At 35.5% G+C, this 11731-nt stretch overlaps 1 protein-coding gene across 4 annotated transcripts in view; it reads left to right on the forward strand.

Annotated features, from left to right (window-relative positions):
- LOC118911699 (CD302 antigen) overlaps positions 1–11731 on the forward strand; it is a 114313-nt gene that overhangs the window by 51747 nt on the left and 50835 nt on the right. For 3 of the 4 annotated variants that reach the window (XM_057505539.1, XM_036884037.2, XM_036884040.2), the window contains exons 25-29: positions 560–786; positions 3921–4086; positions 5544–5711; positions 6591–6707; positions 10094–10288. In XM_057505539.1, the coding sequence (XP_057361522.1) occupies positions 560–786; positions 3921–4086; positions 5544–5711; positions 6591–6707; positions 10094–10288 (873 nt within the window). The remainder of the gene's footprint in view (positions 1–559; positions 787–3920; positions 4087–5543; positions 5712–6590; positions 6708–10093; positions 10289–11731) is intronic. The other variant, XM_057505540.1, reaches the window with a different exon arrangement.

The following is an 11731-nucleotide window of genomic DNA, read 5'->3' on the forward strand; positions in this document are numbered from 1 at the left end:
CATGCAATGAAAACCTCAATTAGATAATTCATGTACTTCTGAAGAACTTTTTGTTAAATTTATCTTTGCTCATTTGTCTCATACTTTTGAGTAGCTGCCTTATTCAGAGAAGTACTGGAAGCAGTAATTCAAGCACATCTTGTGGGTAGTTTCCTGTGTTTCCCTGGGAGCTCTCCAAGATGAGAAGTTTGTAAGGGAACACCTAACACCTTCTGTTGTTAAAGCAGTTCAAACAAAGGAGATACTTAATAACAAGCTGAACCCATAGTCTTATTTCAGACTTCTCTTATTTATAGCTTTTATCCTTCCTAAATCAGATCAACTAAAACAGAAATTTTTCTAATTTTAGAAAACAAATGCTGTGGCTCACACATTTTTACGAAGGTATACAGCAGATGTATCTAGTCCCCCCACTCAAAATCTAAAAATAAATGAGTAGATAAGTAATATTTGAAGTACATTAGTATGGGGAGAAATTTGAAAGTATGTCCCGTGACTTGTATGTCCCGTGACTTGCTGAATGATTTATTTTCATGTTTTTTTTTTCTTTTACACACAGAAATTGAAAGCACACAGACCTTGAAGAATACTTCAGACACTGTAAAGTATCTAAATAATCTGTACAAAATAATCCTGAAGACCCTGACTTGGTCTGATGCACTAAGGGAATGTCAGGAAAATAACATGCAGCTGGTGAGCATCACAGACCCTTACCAGCAGGCATTCCTGACTGTGCAGGCGGTTCCGCTTAACTCTGCTCTGTGGATCGGACTCTCCAGTCAAGATGTAAGTCTTCACAAGTAATGACTCTACAGCATCTTCCTATGCTGACAGACAGTGACTGCAGTGGAGGGGGGAGAACTTGATAATATGGGTGAATGTTGAAACCATAATGTTGTTTATGTGAAACCTTCGTAAGAGTGTATACCAGTGATACTTTAATTAAAAAAAAGAAAAAGAAAAAAACAAAAAGAATTAGGCAAGTTTCCCACTATAAAAAAAAAAGGTGTAAGTCTTCAGTCTGAAGTGACAGGTTTGACCTTTTTTATTGCACACAGCATCTCACATATCAGAATAAAGAAACAGAAGACTGTAAAATATTACTCCAGTGAATGAATTTCATGAAGATTTGTTTTTAGTGACAATCATCTTTCCATTGTTGAAGGATCTGGTGCTTCATTGTTTAGGCTATGAAAAAATTCTACTAGACATACATAGCTGAGCATTTATTTTAATTTATTCTAATAAAAGACTGATCTGGAATCAGGAGCTGATGGTCCTTCTTTGCCAATGAAATGAAGAAAGGGAAGAATTAAAAAGTCAGGTGGGGTGGGTGTGTGGCAGCGCTGTGGATGGTGTTGAAGAGACCTTTTTATCTTTTGCAGAGTCAACAGAGTGAAATTAAGCCACTCTAAAAGGGAATAGAATAGTGTTTCACCACATCTCAAGACCTGATCCTGGATAGGTGTCCTAGATACCTCTCTCTCACTCATCTCATAGCCCAGTGATGAATACTAGTCTCCTATTAATTCCGAACACTATATACAAACACGTGGCGCAAACAGGAGCCCTTATGATAAAGAAGGCTTTGGCTGTGATCAATAATAACTTTTTTAGGCTTTGGCTATGATCAATAAGAATTTTTTTTTTAGGCCTACAATTCCTCTCAGAATTGTAGGCCATTTTTGCCTATTTTCTAGGCCTCCTATGTAATAATTTAATACTTAGTATTACTTTGTAATCCCAGTACCTAGCAATAAATATGGTTTCGTGGTATATATCCTTCAAGTTATTTTTTGTATGTACACATATTTATTTTTAAGACAACTGGGACCATATTTTTTTGTAACTTTTTTCCCCACTTAAGGGTTTTAATTTTGTTTTTTATCTTGTTTCAATCTTCACCTATGTTTCTCTTTTTCCTTTCACTCTTTAACATTTTATTTAGCTGTCTGTTTATTATGTATCTTCACAAGCTGCCTTAAATCTTTGGAACATGATGATATAAACAAATAAAACTTTTCATTGAAAGCAATGGGAAGGCATTGAAAGATTTTAAATCTACTAGCAACAATATCAGATTTTTACGTAACAAAAATGACATTGGATTAATGATTAGAGATGTGAGTTTCTTGCAGAAATTCATGCAGGAAATGATGTTGGCCTGAATTCACTAAGGCATGTTTACAGTGTCTGTGGTGCAGTTCTGGGTTATGTAAAGTCTAGAGTGTGGTTGTGACAGAGGTTACTCAAGTACATAGAAGTGAAAGTACATAGAAATAGAGGAAGTCAAGAAGGCTTTGGAACTGACCAAGTCATCCCCATGAACACAGACATCCTTAAGTCAATGGTAGGACCAGGAGGAGAAAGGTGAACCTCCTTAGTGAATGTCAGGGAGGAGCATGGGGGCCAAGACCTCAGTGAATGGTAAAGAGAGACAAGGAATCAGTGTTGGCAGTGAAAAGGAGGACATAAACCTCAAAGGAAATGACCAAAGGAGATAAAGATACAACTACCCCATTCTCATAGCCCTGCGGTGTCTGAGAATGGAAAAACAGACAGGCTTCTCTTGTGAGTGCTGAGAGGAGATTATTCCCTTGGGAAAGACAGGTTTTAATTAAGGCCAGTTAAGGTCAAGGATTTAGTAAAGAGTTATTTACGGTCTTAATGAAGAGATTTAGTATTCAGTAAAGAGATAAAAGATGTGATTTATCTTTAAGGAATAGAAGCTGGGTTGTTTGGGAGTGCAGCAAAGAGGAAGGAATCAGGGTAATGGGGCGTATGGCCCACTGGAGGCCACGTGGCTTGGGCTTAACCGATCTCAAGGTTACAGTTGGGGACTCTGGTGGGGAACAGCTGAAAATGGAACAGCTGGTAGCTCTGAGGCTAGACCATGAACACGCGTTAGGTTCACTAGGGAGGCTGTGCGTGAACTTCCCCCAGTATTCCAAATAAACCAGTGATGCAAAACTGCCTTGGGCCTCAAGAAAGCTTACTCAGTGGGTCACCGTATAAGGCCTGGTGCTCTGGCGGCCCCACGGGGGAGCCCAGACAGGCCTGTACCCCGCAGTCCGTCCTTTGGACCTTTATACCTATTCTGTAAAGCCTCTCTCAAGATAGGTGGGTGGCCAGGCCCTTGTCAGAAGGTAAAGATAGAGATTCACAGACTTCTGGTGCATAAGAGAAATATAGTGAATGAGGAAGTGTCTCTCCAAAGACAAATGCAAAACCAGCCACAGGGCCGGAGGGGTTAGGAGAAAGAGCTATTTATGCAGTTCTTCTTGTGTACCAGCAAGCCACAGTCATGTGTTTTATACATTACCCCATGAGATAATAAGGGTAAGTGTTACATCCATTTAATAGATGAGAGGATGGAAACCTGGCGAGGTAAACTCACAATCAAATACTACAAAATGAGCAAACCAGAGTTCAAAACTAGGTATTCTGAGCTCTGAAGTCCCTGTTCTTTCCACCACTACGTGTTGTCTCCAGCTCAGTGAGTGCTTAAGCGGTCCTCCCTCCATTTTAGCTTTCTAGATTTCCAGCGACCAGTGGTCCCAGTCACGTGTGAGACAGCATCACATAATGGTTCAGACCATAGACTCCAGGGCCTGATGACCTGGATTGGAGTCCCATTGCTGCAGTATATTTCCTGGGTGACTGGCACACATCACTTCCCTCGGTGTCCTCATCTGTGAAATGGATGTAATAACAGTACCTGTCTCATAGAGTTGTTATAAGGATTAAATAACTCAATACTTGTAAAGCACTTAGAACCCTGACACAGAGTAAGTGTTTTGGAAGTGCATGTTACATGTAAGATAGAATTTAAAGTCGTTAGATTGACCGTGAGGGTCAAAGTAACACAAAAGGGACAAAATGAAGTATTGCCACTTGAAATGTATTTCTGCTCCTGACAGGATGAACTCAACTTTGGTTGGTCAGATGGGAAACATCTGCAGTTTAGTCGCTGGGCTGAAAATAATGAGCAACTCGAAGACTGTGTAATATTAGACACTGATGGATTCTGGAAAACATCTGACTGCAATCATAATCAACCGGGTGCTATTTGCTACTACCCAGGAAGTACATGATTTCAAATATTTTAATTCCTAAATTAGTATAGTCTCATGAGTAGCAGATTTTAGGGGAGTGATTTTGTAAAATCTGGTTTTGAAATCGTAAAGAAACTATAATCATGTCCTTTCACATGATTATGAACATGTGGGATTTTGTATTCAAGTAGAATTATTATATATTAAATATTTTGTCATTAATTTATTTCAGGCATATTTTAGCTTCATTTTTTCAGTTGACAATGGTAATTGACATTTTAGTTTTAAGTCTCTCTTAGCTTCATTGTATTTATTTTGTGTTTATAGTCTCATAGAAATCTTATACTTGTGGGAATTCTTTTATAATTCTTGTCATTGACAACTAACATTTCTTTTATGAGTCACTGTTAAGATTTATTTGGTTGTGAGTAATAGGAACCAGCTCAAGCTAGTTTAAACCCAAAGGAAAATTTAGATCCTCAGCTATGGGGATACAGTGGAGCCTCATAAGGAATGGGAATCAGAAACTTGAGGGGAACCAGGGACCCAGAGATAGTGCCTTCCATCTGTCCTTTCTGTTTCAGTCTGTGCATCTGCACTTTCCTGTTTGTATACTTTCTTCTTCTCTTTGCACATGGTAAAGTATGGTGCTCTGTGGCTTTTAATTATAGCAATAACTGGACAAGAACTGATGATCTCTGAATTCCATTTTTCAAATTGTTAGAGAGAATCTGACGGACTCAGCTTGAGTCATGTATGCGATTTTTAGTGGTTTCACAATTGCCAGGAGCCCACATACGTGGGTTTGTGTTAGAAAGAAGACACTCTTCAGAGACAAGGGGAGTTGTCGTGAGCAAGGAGAGATGTTGAATGGCTTCTACTACATATTATATCAGTTTGATTGGCTTGGAGTAGAGCATGTCTGTGTTTACCTCTTCTGGAGTGTAGGGTCTTTTCATAAAATATGGGGGGAGCCATATTCAGATTTTCTAGATGTCAGAATTTGAATTATTTGTTTGCTTTGGTTAAAGCAATAGCTTATCTAGAACATCAAGTATTTCATTAAAATTTTCCTTTAAAACAAGAGAAGATATCAATAACCAGAAACTTGAAGATGAATTTTCAAAGTTATAATTAGGTACCTATTATCAATAGATTTGTAGCATTCTGAGATGGCCCCTTGTATTTAAAGTTTGTTGACTCAGAAAGACAGAAACTTCATTTAAGCTAATAGCACCTCTTTTTTTACATTCTCCTAGTCACTCCACAGCATGGCAAAGAAAATTATGTTAAATAATTTCCTTCCTACAGAAGGAAAGTTACCCAGTTAGGAGATCACATTACAGTTCAGTATAAACAGAACAAGCATCACCAGGCTATCATTTCTTGGCTTCCTGAATATTTCCTACAAATCAAATCTAATGACTGTGAATGGGATTTAACATTTATATCTGAAATTTCCAGTCTTACCATTGATTCTTTTCCTAGATGCAACTGAAAATGAGGTCAAAGCAGTTAACAGTGTTCAGTGTCCATCTCCTGTTCTAAATACTCCGTGGATACCATTTCAGAACTGTTGCTATAATTTCATGATAGCAAAGAATAGATATGTGGCACCAACACAAGATGAAGCTCATTCTAAATGCCAGAAACTGAGTAAGTATATTACATGGCCATTTATATTACATATGTCATTAAAAAACAAATCTCACCTGAGTGTTTTATAAATATTTCTAAATAGCGCTAGCAATTAGATCTCAAAAATATTTATCTCCTAAATTCTATCTTATCAACAACAAAGTATTAATGGACCTATAAACTTTGTGGAAAGTTCCTATGGAAAATACCAAATCATTATTGCCCAAAAATACACTCTGTAGAACACTCGTCTTGAGAGATACTCTACAAAAAAGGCTCCTTAGAAAAAAGAACAAGGCTGAGAAACACTACACATCACTTTCTGTTAGACATTATCAAATGTACATTAGCACATACTTTAACAAATACCAGCATAAAGGAGCGAATTTAAGTTTGTTTAAACAATGTTTGCATTTTTTGTCCACTAAGCCCTTTTTTAAACAGGAACTTCTGTTAATTTCCTGAGGAACACACATTAGGAAATACTAAACTTTTTAAACTTTAATATAAGAGTGATCTCTAAGGAAAAAGATCTTACAGACCTCTCACAGGGTTCTATTTATTATAGTCTTTGACAATGTTCATTAATATAGATGGATTTGTGCCAATTCAAAATAAGCTTTAAATGGGGAAAAGTGAAGTAAATCAATGTTTTAAATTCTCCACTCACCTACTAGTTTTCCACTATTCTATAAAACCAAATTTAACTTCAAAATGTTTGAAAACTTTTTAATCCTATGCATTTCAGTACAAAAAGGTAATTTTAGTTTACATGTTTTCATGATACTATTGCTTAAGTTCTAGTGTACATTAAACTGGGAAATAAAAATTTCTAAATCTATCAAACAAAATATAGATAAGTCATTATAAAAATTATTGACTACTTTTGTTTCACAGATCCCAAGTCGCATATTCTGAGTATTCGAGATGAAAAAGAGAATGACTTTGTTCTTGAGCAACTTTTGCACTTCAATAATATGGTTTCTTGGGTCATGTTAGGTATAACTTATGAAAGTAAGTTGTAAATCTTCTGGTTTTCTCTACTGATATTCATACTTCATTTTAAACTGTTTATGAAGCTATAAAAGTATTGCTCTTCAGAGTATATGTTTATCAACTTATAAAATTATAATTATGCATTTAGCATAACTTACATAAATACCAAGACAGTTTTTGTGTCTCTGCTCCACCATTAAAATGCCTTTATCGCCTAGCTTAGAGTGAAATGGTGAAAAATAACTTCCTTTCTCCACTCTCCCTTCTAGCAATTCAAGACTAACCAAAAATGACCACACTGCCATATAAATCTGCAGTACTTACTCTGTATCTCTACTGTGTGGGATTACTGAGAACAGAACTACCCTTCTATTAATGTTGTACCTTTGGGTTTATACCATTGGCGAGGGGTATACATTAGAAAAATGAGACACATAATGTGACAATTGGATAGGATATTTGAAATTGGGACTAAATACCACAAACCCAATTTAGAAGTGCTTGCTATGAAATTTTTTAAAATGCCAATTCTAATAGTAGGGGAAATTAGACCAATTTAGAAAACTACTCAATTGGAGATGTATTTAGAAGTTTTAGAAATAGGAAAAAGACAGTCAAATGCATCAGAAGCATACATGTACCTCAAAATCAGCTTAATAAGGGGCACAGGACAGTGATAGAGGTAGGGTAAGCAAAGAAACTAAGTACCTCAAATCCGACCATTTATAAAATAGCCTCTTTGCTATCTAAACTGTCTCAGAGTTGCTAAGGTCTGTCTTAAATGTTTATGGCTTGCAGATGAGTTAGTGAAAATTAAGCCATCAAGCAATAGATAAGACTTGGGCTGCCAGTTGAAGATGAGTCCATCATAAGAGGATTTAGTTGCCCAAATCTTTTTCTCCAACGACATTTGAGTACCCTTAAATTTAGAAATGGGAAAAAAAAAAGAGAGAGAGAGAAACCAGGTAGAAAGTTCCCAGGTTTTACCTGAAAGTCACTGAAGAAACAGTGGTCTGGGATGGAGCAGTGGAGACCACACCCAGGATATAGCTAGACATTTCAATTGTTACCTCTGATATACATTTTGTAATTATATTATCAGACAACTGAAAACATGTTCTGTCTTCTGAAAAGATTTCACGTCTGTAGATTTCCTTTTAGTCATCTTCTTTTAGAAAATGTATAAGAAACAAAATTTCTATTAAAATATATAGACATATGAGCGACATATAGAAATATGGTTCAAGAAAAAAAATTTTGATTTAATTCAAATTCTTACTGGCTTAATTTACATATATAGGTTTTTTTTATTACCTCAATATACTGAAATAATATTTAACCATATGTACTACCTATACAAAGGATTTTGTTTTTTAAAAAGTTCTGGCTTTTTAAAGTAGGACCATGAACTGATATTTCTAAGAGAAGCCACATGTTAACTGAAAGATTTCAAGCCAAGTGAAAAAGTGACTCTTTCATACAGCACTTAAGAAATACACAGCACTGCTTGACAGATTCACCAGAAAACTGACTTTTACAATTGAAGAGAGGAAAAGAGGGACCAGGAGACAGAGACATGAGCTGATATAAAGCAGCAAACAAGAGCCCAGTCATATGTGTAGTATTTCTAGTGGGTCACTGATGCAGGCAGAGATTCAGGTATAATGCCAAACGCTGATTACCAGTGTTATCAGTGAAAGGTAGAAATAACCAGGACAACAAGGGATATATATAGGTAATAATGGCATCACTTTTCTTATCAATTCATAATTTTAATACACCTAGGAACTTGTTTTTCCAAAAACTTTAATGAGTATATGGACATACCATACAATTCAGCCATTTAAAGTGTACAGCTCAATGGCTTTTAATAGTCACAGAGCTGTGCAACCATCACTATGGCAAAAAGAAACACCATACTCATTAGTAGTCTCTCCCAACCCCCAACAATCAGTGATCTCTTTTCTGTCTCAAGAGATTGCTCATTCTAGACATTTCATATAAATGAGATATAGTAACTGATTTGTGTGAGTGTGTTTGACTGGCTTTTTCCACACAGCCTAATGGTTTTAAGGTTTAGGCATGTAGCACTGTAGCATGTATCAGTATATGTTTCCTTTTTATGGCTGAATAATATTGCACTGTATGGATATATACCACACTTTACCCATTTATCAGTTGATGGGTATATTAGGTTGTTTCCATTTTTTTGTTTATTATGAATAATGCTGCTATGAAAATTCATGTACAAGTTTGTATGTGGGCATATGTTTTCATTCCTCTTGGGTATATACTTAGGAGTAGAATTGCTAAGCCTTTTGGAACTGACAAACTATTTTCCAGAGCTGCTGTGCCATTTTCCACTGAGGGATACAATTTCTCCATATCTGTGCCAACACTTGTTTTTATCTGTCCTTTTGATCATAGCTATCTCAGTGGGTATGAAGTGGTAGCTCATTTTGAGGTTTTTATTTCATTTCCTTGATGATTAATGATATTAAGCATCATTTCATGTGCTTCTTGGCTATTTGTGTATCATCTTTGGAGATATCTCTATTCAGATCCTCTGCCCATCTGTAAATTGTTTGTTTTTTTATTGTTGAGCTGCACATATTCTTTATATATTCTGGATATAAGTCTCTTGTCAAATTATTTGTAAATATTTTCTCCCATCTCTTTGAGAGTATAATTTGTTACACAAAGTTTTTAATTCTAATGGAGCCCGATTTATCTAAGAATGCTTTAAATACCCCAGGGTCATGGAGGTATTTACTGTGTTTTCTTCTAAGAGTTTTATAGTTTTAGCTCTTACATTTAGGTCTATGGTCTCTTTTTGAGTTATTTTTGTATGTGGTGAAAGGAAAGGGTCCAATTTCACTTTTTTGCATGTAGATATCCTGTTGTCACAGAAACTATTCTTTCCTTACTGAATTATCTCAGCACCCTTATCAAAATTCAGTTGACATAAATGCACACAATTGTGCATGGTTTAGGTCCAGAGAAAAGATTTCTATCAGTAGTTTTATACTATATTACTTATTTTTTATTAAAGTTACATTCATTTACATTACAAGTAAACATCATATGTAGGAGAAATGACTATTTGACAGAAAAAAAATAACAAAATGTAAAGTTATTGTAGGATGGTGGAACTATCCTACAATAATATCCAAAAATAATAACCATTAATTTTCTTGTTTATAATTTGTACTTTCCAAATTAAAAATAAGCATGATTTACTGTTATAATCAGAAAATATTTTAGAGGGATATACATAATCATACAATCTCTAGAAGATGGGAAAATGAAAAGAAAATTAACATTGAGTTTGAAATATTAACCTCTTAACTGTAATTCAAGTCTTGACTTAACTTCTAAGCTTAGAAAAAATACTTCTTCTCTAGATAATTCTCTTTTGTGGTCTGATAAGACCATGCTATCATATACACACTGGAGAGAAGGAAGACCAGCTATAAAAAATGGCAAGTTTTTTGCTGGCTTGAGTACGGATGGCTTCTGGGATATTCAAACCTATCATGCTATTGAAGAAATACTTTACTATTACCAGAACAGCATTCTTGCTTGTAAAATTGAAATGGGTAAGTATTCTAATGTAGAGATTCCACTCTGGGAAAAGAGACAATAAGACCATTAGCTCCACTAGTGGGAATCATGCAATTGTATTTTTTCAGTGCCTCCTCTGTTCTATGTATTTGGTTCTAAGAGAGGTGCTACAGAAATTTACAAAGGAAAAAGACATGATCTCTAGTGTGATGGTCTTGATTTCAGGGAGTGAAATGTACTGGTGGATTTTATATTCATTAGTTATAATAAACTTATTTTTAAAGTAAAAAAATGTACTTGTGGAACAACATTAAATTCTTGCATTGTTTGATGTAGGTCACTCTTAGGTTATTTGGTACAGGCTTAAATTTGTTGGCAAGTCAAAATAATCAATGAAAACAGGAGTAATGAAAATAAGGAACGCATCGAGGAGCAGGTAAAGCTTGGTCGAGCCTTGAAGAATGGACAAGATTTTTATAAATAAAAAGTGTTTAGGTAGACTTTTGACATTCCATGCTTTGGATATCTTTCAACATCTTATTCCCTAAACATTTCAGTTTTAAACATTTCACAGTTTAAAAACAATTATTATGGCCTCTGCTCCAAGCCCTCTACTAACATGCAGCCTATCACAGTCACATCCAAGTTGATCTTCTCTCTTCATTATACTGCAGAATAACCTCCCAAAGCATCATTTCCATCAACAGTCTCCAGGTATCCCCTATATAAATTACTTTGAGTCCATTTAGTTTTTGATATTTTGTAGAAACTAGTGCCTATTCTAAAATTCTAGGCATTCTCTCAACCCCCACTTTTTTCCCATTCTTTGCTCAGTAAGGATCTTTTACTGTCAGGCTGATCTGTTAATTGTCGCACGTATGATGTATGACATCCTCATTTGCACCTTCATTTATATTTGTTTCCTGCCAAGAAGTCTTCCACCTTCTTTATTTTTTTTTTACATCTTTAATAAATTTTTCATTTTAGAACAGTTTTAGGTTTACAGAAAAGTTGTAAACATAGGACAGAGAGTTCCTATATACACCGTAACCAGTGTCCCCTATTGTGGACATCTTACATTATTATAGTACATTTGTCACAACTAACAAATATTGAAAGATTAAGATTATTTTTAGCTGAAGTCCATACATTACTCAGATTTCCTTAGTTTTTGCTTAATGTCCTTTTTCTCTCCAGGATTCTGTCTGGGATACCACGTTACATTTAGTCACCGTGTCTCCTTAGGTTCCTCTTGGCTGTGAAGGTTTTCAAACTTTTCTTGCTTTTGATGACCTTGACAGTTTTGAGGAGAACTCGCCATGTGTTCTGTAGAATGCCCTCAGTTTGGGTTGGCTGATGTTTTTCTCATGATTAAACTGGGGTTATGGGTCTGTGGTTTTGGGAAATTTTCATCACATCATATGAAGGGTATACGCTATCAACATGACTTATCATTGTTGCTGTTAACCATGATCATC

The sequence above is a fragment of the Manis pentadactyla genome, chromosome 8 (assembly GCF_030020395.1).
Source record: "Manis pentadactyla isolate mManPen7 chromosome 8, mManPen7.hap1, whole genome shotgun sequence".
Classification (NCBI taxonomy): Eukaryota; Metazoa; Chordata; class Mammalia; order Pholidota; family Manidae; genus Manis; species Manis pentadactyla.